This window comes from Odontesthes bonariensis, chromosome 21 (assembly GCF_027942865.1).
Source record: "Odontesthes bonariensis isolate fOdoBon6 chromosome 21, fOdoBon6.hap1, whole genome shotgun sequence".
Taxonomy (NCBI): Eukaryota; Metazoa; Chordata; class Actinopteri; order Atheriniformes; family Atherinopsidae; genus Odontesthes; species Odontesthes bonariensis.
The window spans coordinates 2,848,207-2,865,869 of NC_134526.1; the positions used below are offsets into that span (position 1 = coordinate 2,848,207).

The 17,663-nt window shown below is 42.4% G+C and overlaps 2 protein-coding genes across 2 annotated transcripts; both read left to right on the top strand.

Moving 5' to 3' along the window:
• The first annotated feature begins 1,493 nt into the window (after positions 1-1,493).
• Positions 1,494-11,965, top strand: LOC142371853 (protein NLRC3-like). Its single transcript, XM_075454596.1, has 6 exons — positions 1,494-1,886; positions 2,082-2,228; positions 4,241-4,390; positions 9,565-9,643; positions 9,806-10,013; positions 10,161-11,965. The coding sequence occupies exons 1-6, from the start codon at positions 1,867-1,869 to the stop codon at positions 11,963-11,965; spliced, it is 2,409 nt and encodes an 802-aa protein (XP_075310711.1). The 5' UTR covers positions 1,494-1,866.
• Positions 11,966-13,420: 1,455 nt separating this feature from the next.
• On the top strand, positions 13,421-16,750 carry LOC142371854 (neoverrucotoxin subunit alpha-like). Its single transcript, XM_075454597.1, has 4 exons — positions 13,421-13,431; positions 14,535-14,708; positions 15,169-15,215; positions 15,342-16,750. The coding sequence occupies exons 1-4, from the start codon at positions 13,421-13,423 to the stop codon at positions 15,905-15,907; spliced, it is 798 nt and encodes a 265-aa protein (XP_075310712.1). The 3' UTR covers positions 15,908-16,750.
• Positions 16,751-17,663: the final 913 nt, after the last annotated feature.

Genomic DNA, 17,663 nt, shown 5'->3' on the forward strand with positions numbered 1-17,663 from the left:
TGTTTGAAGACAAATCAAAATGATTATCAGATTATTTTTTTATTTCATGTTTCTTTTTCTTTTTATATTTTATCAGATTATTGATTTACTGCAATCAATCAACATGATGATCAGGTGATATTTTTATGTTTCATGTTTTTATTTAATTTAAGTTAAAATATATTTATCACATTCATGACCAGAAAAACACCCCTGAGGTGGATCGTACCATTTTCTAACAGGTTTGGTGATTATTATCTGAAAGGAGAGAGAGGTGTGTCATGTACGGACGTGTAAGGCTGCCATGTTATAGTCACATTGTAATGGGAGCAGATATAACACAGTGGCGGGCATAAACCTGTTATAACAGGTCAGCCATCTTGGCTGTGCCCTTATAAGGAGGATCAACTGTGTCATTAGTTGCTATGGAGACAGCTGTATGTGTAAGAGCAGAGGAGCTCCAACTGACAGAGACCTTGGTGTTAAATACTGACATGTTTACCTCGAACAAACAGTCGCCGTTCAAAAACTATAAGTCATATCTGAAAAAATTCTTCAACTGTAGCGCCAGAAGGGACGACAGAAGCCACTGGTGTATTTTTTATGCTGCTCCTATGTACAGATTTTTTTTAATGGCAGTTTTAAAAACAGCCTTCACATTTATTTGATAAGGAGATGTGACCTGGTTATAAAGGCCGTCAATGGCAGCCCGAGTGGTCGCTCTCTGCGATCAAAGGGGATTTGAGAGAAAACCGTGAGGCCAAGCACAATGAGGGTGACTTTGGGTGAAAGAGGACAAAAATACCTACATTTTGAAGTATATTTTTTCTGGGTGCAGCAGACATTTTGGACGTGAGAGAAGTTTGTTTGAGTGATTTTGGTATTAATTTCGAGCTGGTAAAAATAGAGTGTGAGACCCCAGGACAGCAGAGTGAGAGGAGTCCTGATTTTTCCTAAAAGTTAAACTGCTGTTGTGTCAAAGCTTTACAATATATCAGCAAAGCCTTTAGTTCAGTTAAAGTTGAGTCTTTCCTGACCTGTTTAAACTATGAATGATGTCTCTATGATGAAGTATGGCTGAGTTATGAGGCCTCCAAATAAGGCTATTTTAGTCCCATGATACATGAATTTTAATGCATTTACATAGGTCCAAAATTCCAAAATGTTCAGTTTGTGTTTGAAGACAAATCTACATGATGATCAGATTATTATTTGTTTTCTTCACAAACAAACTGTTTAATGTTTTTATTTCCTGGAATCAAAGTGTCGTCTCCACCTTTAAAGTCAGAAAGAGCAGCTTCCTGTCAGACCTTTCAGAATAAAATGAGCTGAATGTCAGTTATGAAGCTGTGATGCAGCAGATATTTAACTTGTTTAGTCTGATGATGATGTTCAGTGTTTATCATGGTTCGGTCACTTTTACATTCAGTTGATTTCATTTGATATAATTTCAGCTCCTTTTTCTCAGTATTTAGACTTTTGATCAGCTTTATTAAAAGCCTTACACAGCTAAGATCTAACATCTGTCCCTGTTTGTATTTGCTGTTAAAAAGTCCTCTGAAAACTAAACTGACAGAATCCTTCATCATCGTCATCGGGACCATGAGGTGTGTGCTGGGCTGTAGCTCCATGCCTCCCTCTAGTGGACAGGTGGTGGAAGTACAGCAGCTGATGGCAGCTTCCTCTGCCTCAGCACTCCTGTCTGACTGCATTCAGCTGACACTGATATGAAACAGAGAATCAGAGCCAATCAGAGGAGGAGCAGCTGATCTTTTTACAGCACAGATGATGGAAAAGAGGATGTGAGTTGATGTGCAGATGAATGATGTGTGTTTCCTCTGCAGATGAAGGTAGAAAGTGTGTGTGAGCTGATGTGAGTTCAGCAGCATGGATCCATCTGACAGAAAGTAAGTCTTCAGTATTCAAACCAAGCTGACAAACCATTAAGATGATCAATAGTTCTAAGTTAAAATATTTGATTTCTGCATAATTTATTAAAATTCATCATGTCCAGCTTTACATAACAGGTACAGTCAGAGTGAGTTAATTTTCTATCCAGGGGGGCTTTCAATAATCAAATACACTGAATGATATATTTTCAGAGGTCAGAGATTCAAAGCTGAACCTGAACCTGAACCTGAACCTGAACCTGAACCTGAACCTGAACCCAGCTGTGTGTCCATGCAGAGCGATTGGTCAGCGGGTCGTGTTATTGACTTTAAATCAGATCAACGTTCCCGGCCTCAGAGGTGAGCTGTGTGTAAATGGTGTAACACTGTAAAATGTACCAGAGTCAGTTTGAACAGTTCTTATTCCAACTTGTGTTTAATGTGAGCTCTGCTTCACATCCATTTCATGTTCACATGAAACTGTCAAAGTGGAAAGAATGGATGTTAAAATAGGTCTCTTTTAGGGAGCAAAATATTAATAATGATATTTATTATATGGGACCTTTTTCTAAAATAAATGTCATGAACAAAGTCAGCTGCTTTACAAACAGTCTAATATGAACAAAGTCAGCTGCTTTACAAACAGTCTAACATGAACAAAGTCAGCTGCTTTACTAACAGTCTAACATGAACAAAGTCAGCTGCTTTACAAACAGTCTAACATGAACAAAGTCAGCTGCTTTACAAACAGTCTAACATGAACAAAGTCAGCTGCTTTACAAACAGTCTAACATGAACAAAGTCAGCTGCTTTACAAACAGTCTAACATGAACAAAGTCAGCTGCTTTACAAACAGTCTAACATGAACAAAGTCAGCTGCTTTACAAACAGTCTAACATGAACAAAGTCAGCTGCTTTACAAACAGTCTAACATGAACAAAGTCAGCTGCTTTACAAACAGTCTAACATGAACAAAGTCAGCTGCTTTACAAACAGTCTAACATGAACAAAGTCAGCTGCTTTACAAACAGTCTAACATGAACAAAGTCGGCTGCTTTACAAACAGTCTAACATGAACAAAGTCAGCTGCTTTACAAACAGTCTAACATGAACAAAGTCGGCTGCTTTACAAACAGTCTAACATGAACAAAGTCAGCTGCTTTACAAACAGTCTAACATGAACAAAGTCGGCTGCTTTACAAACAGTCTAACTGAACAAAGTCAGCGGCTTTACAAACAGTCTAACATGAACAAAGTCAGCTGCTGTACAAACAGTCTAACATGAACAAAGTCAGCTACTTTACAAACAGTCTAACATGAACAAAGTCGGCTGCTTTACAAACAGTCTAACATGAACAAAGTCGGCTGCTTTACAAACAGTCTAACATGAACAAAGTCGGCTGCTTTACAAACAGTCTAACATGAACAAAGTCAGCTGCTTTACAAACAGTCTAACATGAACAAAGTCAGCTGCTTTACAAACAGTCTAACATGAACAAAGTCAGCTGCTTTACAAACAGTCTAACATGAACAAAGTCAGCTGCTTTACAAACAGTCTAACATGAACAAAGTCAGCTGCTTTACAAACAGTCTAACATAAACAAAGTCGGCTGCTTTACAAACAGTCTAACATGAACAAAGTCAGCTGCTTTACAAACAGTCTAACATGAACAAAGTCAGCTGCTTTACAAACAGTCTAACATGAACAAAGTCAGCGGCTTTACAAACAGCCTAACATGAACAAAGTCGGCTACTTTACAAACAGTCTAACATGAACAAAGTCAGCGGCTTTACAAACAGCCTAACATGAACAAAGTCAGCTGCTTTACAAACAGTCTAACATGAACAAAGTCAGCTGCTTTACAAACAGTCTAACATGAACAAAGTCAGCTACTTTACAAACAGTCTAACATGAACAAAGTCAGCTGCTTTACAAACAGTCTAACATGAACAAAGTCACATGGATCAATAACATGAAGCTGAACCTCAGTACAGCAGTGGGTCCTTTACGAGAGGATCAGTAAAAAGTGTTGGGGGGCGCAGACAGAGTCTTTCATCAGACTGTCAGTCAGTAGTTTTCAGTGTTCAGTGGAGGCTGCATCATGTTTCAGCTCAATTTCTTGGGACTTGGATCAGTTCTTGATGTCTCTGATGAGATTAATTAGCTGCATCATGTGTGTAATGTGATGTTTACTTTAGTCTTTCTGCTCTTTATTGAAACAAAGTGTAATTTTCAGTTGATTTATTGATATATTTGTATCATTTTATTGATGTAATTTAAAACCAAAACTGTCACATTTTTACATTTTAATCCAAACTGAATTTTACTGAACATGTAAATTTAAATTAAATAAGTGTTTTTTTCCTGTTAGCAGCTATCAGAGACTTGAACCTGAACCTGAACCTGAACCTGAACCTGAACCTGAACCTGAACCTGAACCCAGCTGTGTGTCCATGAAGAGCGACAGGTCAACGGATCGTGTTATTGACTTTAAATCAGACCAACGTTCACGGCCTCAGAGGTGAGCTGTGTGTAAATGGTGTAACACTGTAAAATGTACCAGAGTCAGTTTGAACAGTTCTTATTCCAACTTGTGTTTAATGTGAGCTCTGATTCACATCCATTTCATGTTCACATGTGAACCTGTCAAAGTGGAAAGAATGGATGTTAAAATAGGTCTCTTTTAGGGAGTAAAATGAACATTTAAATGCTGAAAGAAAAAAGTTCTTTACAATCTTACTCTGAGAAATATTTGCTGAACTTCTTGATGATTCTCTGATGGAGTTTGGCCCAAAGCGTTGAGCCACGACCCATCCTTGTTGGAGAGGCTGAACCTTTGGTGGATGCTGCTGTTATACCCAATCCTAACACCCTCACCTGTCAGCAGGTAACCTGCTGGTTGGAGAAGCTTCCAGAAATCTGTTCCTGTAGATTCTATAAACTTTCTGTCTTTCTGTGACTCCAGAACAACTTTTACTGAGTGTTGCTGCATCAGGTTCTACATTTGGTTCTGTTTTCTAAATACAAAGAAGTCGGTCAGTGAAGACTCTGAAATAATTTCTTTGGTCTCATTTCTGTTCAATAAGTTTGGAAACCAATGAACTTTACTTTTACTTTACTTTACTTTACTTTTATTTTTCAGGACATTGCACATTAATGAACATATACATAGTGTACATACATGTAAATGTGCCAGATTTTAGCACAAATGCTAATTTCCATCCAGTTGTCCAAATAGGCAGGCTAGGTAGAGCAAAGAAATTAAAATCAAAGACAAGCATTACAAACAAAAACACTGTTAGTATCAAAAGAAATGGTACAAATACAAAAGCAATAAGCATGTTAATAGAAACAAAGAGACCCCAAAATAGGGCTATGTATTAGTGATGTTCGTATGTGCGTGTGTGCGGGTTCAAACTAGTGGTGTGTACATGTTTGTTGAGCTCGAAGCCACGTTTTAATCTGGCTCTTGAAGGTGGCTAAAGAGGGACATTCCCTTATGTGCAGTGGTATTGAGTTCCATAATGCACTGCCTTTAAGAGATAGTGCATTATGGCTAAAAGCGGTTTTCCTAAAAGGAACCTCCACATCTTTGCTAGCCACTGCTCGGGTAACCCGTGTCTGACGATATTTAAAAAAATCCTGTAAACAGGGTGGCGCCAGGCCATGCAAAGTTTTATAAAATAAGCAGCTGTAAGAAAATTTACAGAAATTGTCAAAGCTCAGTAGTTTGTACTTATCTAAAATGTTACAATGGTGGTAAGAAAGAGGTTTTTTATCTAACATTTTGAGTGCTTTTTTAAATACAATCTCCACTGGCTTGAGTGTGGTAGACCCCACCATAGTCCAGCTTGTCATGCAATAACTTAGGTGAGAAAAAATCATTGCATGTAAATATGTCAGGGCATCACTATCTGCCATAGCACCTCTAATGTGCTTAAAATTATGAAGGTGAAATTTAATTTTATTAGTTATCATTTTTATATGTTTTTTAAAAGAAAGATTGGAGTCTAGAATGACTCCTAGATATTTAAACTCCGTGACCACTTCTAGTTTTTCCGTACCTAAAGTGACACCAGGCAGAGCCAAAAGAGGGGAAGGTTGCTTGGACAGATACATGCAGACAGTTTTTTTTGCATTCAATATGAGACATGATCTGTTTAGCCATGTTTGTATATGTGTAAGAGATGTAGAAAGTACACGTGCTGCTTCTGCAGGGTCTTTGGCTTTGGTGAAAATGACTGTGTCATCAGCATAAAGCTGGACATCAACATGTGGACAATATTCAGGTAAATCATTAATGTAAAGAGAAAATAAAAGGGGGCCCAGAATGGACCCCTGGGGGACGATTATGAACAACTTATGAAGGTGGACCTAGAGCCATCCACAGACGTACATTGTTCTCTATTTGACAAGTATGACTGGAACCAAGTTATAGATTTAGCAGAAAAATTAAAAAGAATAAGTTTTGATAATAATACTTTATGGTTAACAGTATAAAATGGTATTTTTAAGTCCAAGAAGACAGCCCCAACACAACCATTTTTATCTAGGTGGCATTTGTTCTTTTCCATGAACATGGCCAGTGCAGTCTCAGTAGAATGGTGAGGACGAAACCCAAACTGCATTGGGTGCAGAGGTGTTCGACTATTACTGAGGTAATCAATGATTTGTTTACAGACCTAGTTTTCAATCATTTTTTAAATGACAGGTAAAATGCTGATTGGTCTATAATTGTTCATATCAGTTTTATCGCCTGCTTCAAATACAGGGATAACAGAGGCCAATTTCCATGCCTTAGGGACAGTGGAATTTTCTATAGATAAGTTGATGAGGTGCGTGAGTGGGGGTGCAAGCACCTCTTTGTGTAATTTTAGAAAGTTAGTATCAAGACCATAAACATCTTTAGCTTTGGAGTTGTTCAAGGCAGTTATGATCTTGATAATATCTTTTTCTGTAATTTGTTGGATGCCTTGGCTTTATGTAATTCTAATGTTACTTTATTTCTCAAGCATGTAAAGTTCAGTCTGTCTGTGTTAAGCCCAGACTTGACTGATTTTTTGAGTAGCTGATCCCTTTGTTTTATTAGTTTTAAACATTCTGCCAAGGAAGAGAGTTGGGATTCCTCCTTCCAGGGCGCCTCCTCCTGGAGAAAGAAAGCACAACCTCATTTACTTTCGATAGGAATAAGTCACAGCTAGTACTCGTGTCTTTACAGGCCAAGAAGACACTCCAGTCCACATTTTTTAACGCATTATCCACGTTTTCATGTTGGTTATTGGGAATGGTCATAGTGTTAGTAGGCCTGTGTTTGTTCTGAGAAGGAAGTTTGTCTGCTCTTTTAAGCTTCCTGCAGAAGAAAATAGCGTTGTGGTCTGAGAGACCTGTTAATAAATTATGAGTGTTTGTGATTCTTTCCGGTTTATTGGTGAACAGAAGATCAATTGTGGACTGCGTACGGCATGTGATTCTTGTGGGTTTCTTTATTAGCTGTGTGAGATTAAAATAGTCAGTTATAAGTTTAAGTTTTTTTCTGTCTTGTTTGTTCTCCCAGTTGACGTTGAAATCGCCAAAGAGGAGTATTTCACATTTATGATTACATGCCGCAAGGAGAGCTTTCAATTGGTCATAAAATTCTGGGCCAGCTGTGGGTTTGCGATAAACACAAATAGCTGTAAGAGACATAGAGAGAGGTGAATGTCCACACCAATACATTCGAGGAAAATGCCACTGGGAAATTTAATCTCATTACATTGGAACTTGTTCTTTACATACATGAGAACTCCCCCTCCCTTCCCCTGCCCCCTATCTTTTCTGAAAGTTATGTACTCTGGTAATGATACCGCTGCTTCTGGTGAAGAGCTAGTGAGCCATGTTTCAGTTAGACCAATAAAATCAACGTTGGAATTACATAATAAATGTTAAATCTGTTCGAGTTTTGGGACCAGGCTGCGAACATTTAAATAACCCCCAAACAATCCCCCCCTTTTAAAAGATAGGTCCCATACAGTCCGAGCCTGATTCAATGTCCTGAAGAATTTAAATTGTTTATGTTTTTTGATCACTGGGTTTCGAGTCTTACGTGCTCTTATGTGTGGAAGATGTTCTTCAGTTTGGGGTGGTGTGAAAACCTCCCGTTGCGTCGCCCATTCCGAAGTTCTGTTAGTTGAACAGCCAGCCGGGCCGGGGCTGACTGGGATCTCCTGCGCCTCCTTTACGCTGGCAGGAACGGATGGTAGTTCTAGCAACATGGTGGCAGGAGCACCGACAACAGGCAATCTTACCCTCCTCAGCGGGCACTCTACCGACCCTATGAGAAGCCAAGGCCGCTCCGATGGTGCTGGAGGTGGGTGTTTCCGTGGTAGTCAGGCACCGCTCTCCTGCAGTGAAGCCGATGCGAGGCTGCAGATGCCGATGTTCGCCCAATCGCCCCACCGACTCCCCGCGCGAGACCAAGGCCGCTCCGATAGTGCTGGATGACAGGCGCCGCTCCGCTGTTGAGAGGTTGCGAGGTTGTCTGGGCTGATCCTCGGCCATCCGGTCTGACATAGCGGGTCCACGAGATGGTGCAGCTGCATTTGTTGTGAGCCAGTGGACGGAGGGCAGGCGCATATCTGTGTACCCCCAGTTCTGTGATTCAGGCTCCCTTAGCAGAGTTTTTGCTAAGGGAGCAAAAACTTCAATTCTAGATTGAAGTTTTTGTTGTATTTTAGAAACTACAGCTACGATCCAACCAACACGTCAGCTGGACTCCTCACAAAGAAACAAATCTTTTGTCTGTTCACACAGTTCTGTATCCCTTCCTCCTGCACTCATAAGCAGTCTTAGAACAGAGCAGGCAAACAAGACGTTGCCAAGGTAACAGGAGCAGGTGCAGCTCGTCTGTGTCACTGACATGTGCGCACACTATGGCTTCTTAGAATTGCGCTATAATTTTGATTGCACTCGACTGTCTCGAACAAACGGTCGCTGTTCGAAAAGTAAAAGTCTTATCAGAATAATTCTTGAACCGTCAGCGCCCCAAGAGACGGCAGAAGCCAGTGGTGTAATTTTCATTTGGCTACTATGTGTGGCTTGGTTTTTATGGCAGTTTTAAAATAAGTTTTCACCTGAATTTGATGACTTTAGGCCTTTTATAATGGAAATGGAGAGGCGACCTCCAGGCTCAGAGGCAATTTGTGAGAAATCTGTGAGGCAGAGCCCAATGAGTGTGACTTTGGGTGAAAGAGGACAAAAATGCCAACGTTTTGAAGTAAAATTTGTCCAGATCGGGCAGATATTTCGGACATGAGAGACATTTGTTCGAGGAATTGGTGCATCGAATTTAGAGTGAGAAACAGAGTGGGAGAGACACCTCAGCTGAGATATAGTCTTCCTAAAACGTAAACGTCCGTTGTGTAAAAGCTGTTTGATGTATCAACAAACCCTTTGGTTCACGTAAAGTTGGGAGTCTCCTGTCACATGTAAACTTTGAATGAGGTCTGTATTACGCTTTATGGCTGAGTTATAAGGCCTCTAAAATAGGGCATTTTGGCGCTCAATTTTCCCACATTTTGTGCAGCTTCAGAGTTAATCAGCTGCTTTATGGGTGCGTTCACTGCTCACATCCACACATCCCTTCATGGAGCTTCACCTTGTGTTGCTCTCTGTGTGGACAGACACAATGTGAGCTCATTCTTCATGATTCCTCCACAGAGTGGACCAGCAGAGCTCAGAGGGTCCCAGTGGTCCGTCTGCCCAGCAGCATCAAACACAGCTGGACTCCATATTTATGGTCTGTACATGTACAACAACTACTTTCCCATCTGTTCTGCTCACAGCCATCTCCATGCTGCACTCTGTAGGCCAGTGGGTTGTCAGTGTGTCCAACATGGATCTGATGTTTGGCTCCATGGTTTCAGTCTGATCGGCTCATTCATATAGTTTTCTGTTCCAGCTGCTGGAGGACAACATGCTCACTTTTGTGAAGGAGGAGCTGAAGAAGATGCAGAAGGCTCTGAGTCCAGATTACCCAGAATGCTTAGAGAGTCAGAGGGAGGGTGAGGATGAAGAGCAGAGGAGCAGCAGAGAGGCATTAGTGAAGATCACAGCTCACTTCCTGAGGAGAATGAAGCAGGAGGAGCTGGCTGACCGTCTGCAGAGCAGTAAGAGGATTTCTCTAAAGGTTTAACCTGCTGGATAAATGACACATTTACTGATGTCTCAGCACACAGAACAGCAGATGTTCAGATACTCATTCTGTACAGGGTTGAAATGTCTGATTACTGATGTTATTTGTTGTCTTCATTCAGATCTTTGTGAACGTAAAGTTAAATCTGGTCTGAAGAAGAAGTTCCAGTGTGTGTTTGAGGGGATTCCTAAAGCAGGAAAGCCAACCCTTCTGAATCAGATCTACACAGAGCTCTACATCACAGAGGGAGGGAGCGGAGAGGTCAATGATGAACATGAGGTCAGACAGATTGAAGCAGCATCCAGGAAAGCAGGCAGAGCAGAAACATCCATCAGACAGGAAGACATCTTTAAAGGCCCACCTGGAAGAGATGAACCAATCAGAACAGTGCTGACAAAGGGAGTGGCTGGCATTGGCAAAACAGTCTTAACACAGAAGTTCACTCTGGACTGGGCTGAAGGCAAAGCCAACCAGGACATCCACTTCATGTTTCCATTCACTTTCAGAGAGCTGAATGTGCTGAGAGAGAGAAAGTTCAGCTTGGTGGAGCTTGTTCATCACTTCTTTACTGAGACCAAAGCAGCAGGAATCTGCAGCTTTGAACAGTTCCAGGTTGTGTTCATCTTTGACGGTCTGGATGAGTGTCGACTTCCTCTGGACTTCCACAGCAAGGAGCCCCTGACTGATGCTACAGAGCCCACCTCAGTGGATGTGCTGCTGACAAACCTCATCAGGGGGGAGCTGCTTCCCTCTGCTCGCCTCTGGATAACCACACGACCTGCAGCAGCCAATCAGATCCCTGCTGGCTGTGTTGGCATGGTGACAGAGGTCAGAGGGTTCACTGACCCACAGAAGGAGGAGTACTTCAGGAAGAGATTCAGAGATGAGGAGCAGGCCAGCAGGATCATCTCCCACATCCAGACATCCCGAAGCCTCCACATCATGTGCCACATCCCGGTCTTCTGCTGGATCACTGCTACAGTTCTGGAGGATGTGTTGGACACCAGAGAGGGAGCAGAGCTGCCCAGCACCCTGACTGACATGTACATCCACTTCCTGGTGGTTCAGGCCAAAGTGAAGAAGCTCAAGTATGAAGAAGGAGCTGCGACAGATCCACACTGGAGTCCAGAGAGCAGGAAGATGATTGAGTCTCTGGGAAAACTGGCTTTTGAGCAGCTGCAGAAAGGAAACCTGATCTTCTATGAATCAGACCTGACAGAGTGTGGCATCGATATCTCAGCAGCCTCAGTGTACTCAGGAGTGTTCACACAGATCTTTAGAGAGGAGAGAGGGCTGTACCAGGAGAAGGTGTTCTGCTTCATCCATCTGAGTGTTCAGGAGTTTCTGGCTGCTCTTCATGTGCATCTGACCTTCATCAACTCTGGACTCAACCTGATGGGAGAACAACAAAAGATGGAAAAGATGGAAGATGAAGAACAAGAAGAAACAACCCACATTGATCTGAATTTTCTCCATCAGATTTCTGTGGAAAAGGCCTTAGAGAGTCCAAATGGACACCTGGACCTGTTCCTCCGCTTCCTCCTGGGTCTTTCCCTGCAGACCAATCAGAGGCTCCTACGAGGCCTGCTGACACAGACAGGAAGTAGCTCACAGACCAATCAGGAAACAGTTGATTACATCAAGGAGAAGATCAGTGAGAATCTGTCTGCAGAGAGAAGCATCAATCTGTTCCACTGTCTGAATGAACTGAATGATCGTTCTCTGGTGGAGGAGATCCAACAGGCCCTGAGTTCAGGAAGTCTCTCCACAGATAAACTGTCTCCTGCTCAGTGGTCAGCTCTGGTCTTCATCTTACTGTCATCAGGAAAACATCTGGATGTGTTTGAGCTGAAGAAATACTCTGCTTCAGAGGAGGCTCTTCTGAGGCTGCTGCCAGTGGTCAAAGCCTCCAACAAAGCTGTGTGAGTACAGAGATAAATATGTTTTAAAAGCTCTGTTTACTTGTTAAAAGGAGAGAAAATAACTGAGTTATTTCTCAGATAATTTCAGTTTGTAGATAACACAGATTCACAGCAAACAGTTCCATCAGATCAGTTTACATCAAGAGGAAAGAAACACGCTGCAAGAATGTGGCAACACTTTAATATATAACTAGAAAATTTCTGAAGAAATTTGATGGCTGCCAATCTACTGCCCGCCCTAGCAACAAACCCTTAATTTCAGTTGAGAGTCTCCTGTCACATATAAACTTTGAATGAGGTCTCTGTGATGTTGTATCGCTGAGTTCTGAGGTCTCCAAAACAGGGCATTTGCAGATCATGAGATACTGACTTGCCATGGTGAAACCTGCCTGCTTCAGCCATCATAAGTGAGGGAAACCACACAGAAGGACGGCCTAAGCAGGTTTTAAAATACAGGTTTTATGGCAGTTTGAAAACTCTTCTCACTATTGGTGTAAAGGAGATAAGGAGAGCCTGTTTATCATGAAAATCATGGCACTGTATGATGGCGCTGTCTGAATCTGAGGTGATTTGAGAGAAAACTATAAAGTCCAGCACAAAGATGGAAAGAAGACAAACAGCTCCATTTTATCCAGGTTTACAAGATATTGTGGATGTTAGACAAGTTTGAGCCTTTTAATTGTGTCATTAATCTGGAGGCTGTGAGTGGTTTCCTTATTAAAATCAGTTATTTTGATAGTTTTAAACCTGTTAATAGCAGAAAGGTGTCCTGAAGACTGTTAGTGCCTCATAATTAGGTGGATTATTAGCTGGTTGAGCCCCAAAATGCTTAAGACAGGTCTCCTGAAGACAGTTCTGTCATTTTTAATCTAGGTCCTGAGAAGTTGAAAGTCTCCTGTCACATATGAACTTTGAATGATGTGTCTGTGATGCTGTATGGCTGAATTATGAGGGCTGGAAAAATGGCCTTGTTAAGTGCTTTTCAATGCATTTTCCCATTGCATTGTGGGTATTTTCAAACTTCCCCTCACTATCAGTTTAAAGGAGAAACGCAGATCAGATTTATAACATTAAGCTGTTATAACAGGGCATCCATCTTGGCTCTGCCCTCATAAGCAGTCTTAGAACAGAGCAGGCTAACAAGGCGTTGCCCCGGTAACAGGAGCAGGCTAACAAGGCGTTGCCCCGGTAACAGGAGCAGGTGCTCTGTGTCACTGTGTCACTGTCACTATGGCTTCTTAAAATCGCACTATAATTTTGACTGCACTCAACTGTCTCAAACAAACGGTCGCTGTTCAAAAAGTAAATGTCATATCCGAATAATTCTTGAACCGTCAGCGCCCCAAGAGACGGCAGAAGCCAACGGTGTAATTTTCATTCGGCTACTATGTGTGGCTAATTTTTTATGGCAGTTTTAAAATCCTTTTTCACCTGAGTTTTATGATTTTAGGTGTTTATAATGGGCGGAATGTCAGCTGGAGGGCCGACTCTCTGCACTCAGAGGAGATTTGTGAGAAATCTGTGTGGCAGAGCTCAATGAGTGTGACTTTGTGTGAAAGAGGACAAATATGCTTACGTTTTGAAGTAAAATTTGTCTAGATCGGGCAGATATTTTGGACATGAGACACATTTGTTCGAGGAATTGGTGCAGTATCGAATTTAGAGTGAGAAACAGAGTGGGAGAGACACCTCTGACGAGATGTAGTCTTCCTAAAACGTAAACTGCCGTTGTGTAAAAGCTGTATAATATATATACAAACCCTTTGGTTCAGTTAAAGCCGAGAGTCTCCTGTCACATATAAACTTTGAATGAGGTCTGTGTTATGCTTTATGGCTAAGTTATAAGGCCCCTAAAATAGGGCATTTTGGCGCTTGTTGAGCCCGAAAATGCATTGTTATGGGCTTTTCAATGCATTTTCCATTCCACAATTTTCCCACTTTTTCCCATTTTGCTGGAATTCCTTTCGACTAATGAGAGCCAAATGTAATAGCACACCATTCACGATCGATGCGCACGGAGCGGTGTGCTTTTTATGCCGGTCGGACCATCGCTGCTAGACTAGTAGCGTGCCGAACTTTAGCGCGGAAACGGGAGAATAATAAGAATCTGGAAACAGAGTAATATGTGTGTCTAATGCTTTCGGTATTGGCACCCATGATTAGGATAAATGTAATCATTATCTATTAATTCAACCATCTTTAACTTGAATGATGAATAACTACATAACTTAATTCTCTTCCTGTTATTCCCTCCTCAGACTGAGCGACTGTAACCTCTCAGAGAGAAGCTGTGCAGCTCTGTCCTCAGCTCTCAGCTCCCAGTCCTCCAGCCTGACAGAACTGGACCTGAGTAACAACAACCTGCAGGATTCAGGGCTGAAGCAGCTGTCTGTTGGACTGCAGAGTCCAAACTGTAACCTGGAAGCTCTCAGGTCAGGATTCATTCAACTGTTCAGCTGCTGATCATTTTAATTCTGCTTTACAGTCATGGATGGACAGCTGACCTGTTCAGGATGCTGTCTGCTGTTGGAGTCTTTTCTCTCAGTTTCTGCCATTTGTGTTGTTTCCTGCAGCCTGTCAGGCTGTCTGATCACAGAGGAAGGCTGTGCTTCTCTGGTCTCAGCTCTGACCTCCAACCCCTCCCATCTGAGAGAGCTGGACCTGAGCTACAACCATCCAGGAGACTCAGCAGTGAAGCAGCTCTCAGCTGGACTGGAGGATCCACAGTGGAGGCTGGACACTCTCAGGTATGGAGAGCTCTGCTGCTTTAATCATTTCCCTTCTAACCGGCTCATCAGCTGGTTAGAAGTGATGCCGAGCAGCGAGGGAGGAGCAAACCTCTGTGAGGAGGAGCAGGAAATGTCTGCCAGCATTAGCCGGTGTCCCCTTAAAACAGCGTGGATCTGTCAGAATGATGGAGGTTTATCGTGTCATTCCTCAGATAAATGGGCCCCAAAGAAAACATACATACCAGCAACCATCTGCTGGTTAATGCACAGCCTGTAAGGAAACATATTCAGCAGATTCAGAGACTTTATTCATCCAGTTAAAGGGACATTTCTGTGTTTCTGAAGTGGGGCTGTGTGAAGTCCTCATGAGCAGTCAGCATCTCTCTCAGTGTAGAACAAAGTGTGTGTGAGAGCCATGTAATGTCCATGTTTGATGCTGAAAGAGACGGTGCTGCTCTGACCCCCCTCCTCCTTTCAGGGTGGAGCCTGCTGGAGAACGATGGCTGACACCAGGGCTGAGGAAGTGTGAGTGTGTTCTTCATCTGATTCATGACATCCAGCCATCTTCACACTGTCACATCACTCATTGATCAAAGTGAACAGATGATAGATCAATAACTGCAGCTGGACTGTGTTTGTTCTCTCCATCAGATTCCTGCCAACTCACAATCGACACAAACACAGTGAACAGGAGACTGAAACTGTCTGACAACAACAGGAAGGTGAAATGGGTGAAGGAGGATCAGCCATATCCTGATCATCCACACAGATTTGATGTCTGGCCTCAGCTGCTGTGTAAAAATGTTCTGACTGGTCGCTGTTACTGGGAGGTCGAGTGGAGAGGAGACGTTGATATATCAGTGAGTTACAGAGAAATCAGCACGAGAGGAGGAGACAGAGATCAGTCCTGGAGTCTGAGGTGCTCTGATGGAGGTTACTCTGTCAGGCACAATGAAAGAAAAATACCCTCCTCCTCCTCCTCCTCCTCCTCCTCCTCCTCCTCCTCCTCCTCCTCCTCCTCCTCCTCCTCCTCCTCTGTCTGTAACAGAGCAGCAGTGTATGTGGACCGTCCTGCTGGCACTCTGTCCTTCTACAGAGTCTCCTCTGACACACTGATCCACCTCCACACCTTCAGCATCACATTCACTGAAGAACCTCTGCATCCTGGGTTTGGGTTCAGGTTCTGTTCATCTGTTTCCTCAGTGTCTCTGTGCTGAGTATACAGAGTGTCCTCCTGTCAGAGAATCCCTGCTGAACAGATAGTTCAGTCTGTTCATGTCTGTCTCTTTCACTCAGAAACACCTTTTCAGATTCATGGATTCAGTCAGTTTCTGTTTGAAACTCTTCTAAATGATTCCTTGGAAACTTCTTCCTCTTCCAGTCCTTTAAAGATGGAAGCTGCCATTCTTCCAGGATGTTGTTTTTCTGGGTGTTTCCAGTCAAAGCTTCACACTGAAATTTGCTTAACAACTTCTTGTAGTTATTCAACTAAGCTGTCCTTTGTCGTTGGCAAAGAGGCAACAGTTTGGAGCGGGACCTTTTGTTGTTTGGAGGTCAGCCTCCACCTGGGGGAGAATGGGGCCAGCGGAGAATTTCCTATCAACAAAGTTATGAGTTACAAACAGAAGCAGCCAGACGGGTTTTTCACTCCAACACGCTGCAAACTGTGGATTAACGAGATTACAGTTGATTTATTACATTTAATTTAGTTAGGTTTTATGATTGTTTCATATATTTCGTTCTAGAATGCGCTGCTGAGGGTGGCAGCACGTTGGAGTAGCTCTGTACCTCACATTGAGATTTATTCTTTTTTCTAAATTGCATTCCTGTTTTTTCCTGGAAGAAATTGCATTTTTTGGACAACTGTTCCTTCCTGCCTTGGATGCTGTGCAGCTGGATTGATTTTTCCCAATACTTTTGTATATTTTGCTCTTTTGTTATGATGCATAACCATAGCAACAAGGTGGATTACAACAGGGAGCAGCTGATTAACATTGGAAAAGCAGAAAAAGCCAGAAATCCCACTGGAATTGAAAAGGAGGCGTCGTGGATGCAGAGCAGGAGCAAAGAGGAGAGAAAGAAAGAAGAAGTTCAAACCATCTCTGCCATCCGTCATCATGGGCAATGTAAGATCGTTAGCCAACAAGTTGGATGAACTTCTAGCCTTGACAAGGACTCAGCAAGAATATCGGGAATGTAGCATAATGTGTTTTACTGAGACATGGCTGCAGGATCATATCCCCAACTCCAGCGTCTGTCTGCCGGGCTTCCTGACTATACGAGCAGATCGAGATTTAAATAGTAGCAGGAAAAGGAAAGGGGGTGGATTGGCAGTGCTTGTCAATAACAGATGGTGTCACCCAGGACATGTTACTGTTAAGAGTCGTCTCTGCAGTCCTGACATTGAACTATTGGCAGTAAGTTTTCGTCCATATTATTTGTCAAGAGAGTTCACCAGTGTTGTTTTGGTGGCTGTTTATATTCCACCCTCAGCTGTTGCCGACACTGCATGTGATGTCATCAGTTCCGTTGTTGCTCAGATACAGACACAACACCCCAATTCTTTTGTGGCAATATCTGGTGATTTTAATCATGCCTCACTCTCTGCTACACTGCCAACTTTTCAACAGTTTGTCAGCTGCTCTACCAGAGAAAACAAGACATTGGATTTGTTTTACACAAATGTCAAGGATTCATACATTTCCAAATCAAGACCTCCCCTGGGAAAATCAGATCACAACCTTGTTTTTCTCTGTTCAGCATATAAACCCCTTGTCCAGAGACTACCTGTCACAAAAAGGACTGTTAGAAAGTGGTCACAAGAAGCTGAAGAAGCCTTACAGGGTTGTTTTGATGCAACCGATTGGATTTCTCTTTGTAAGCCACATGGAGAGGACATTAATGCCATGACTGAGTGTGTGACTGACTATATAAACTTCTGTGTGGACAACACCATCCCCACCAGAACAGTGA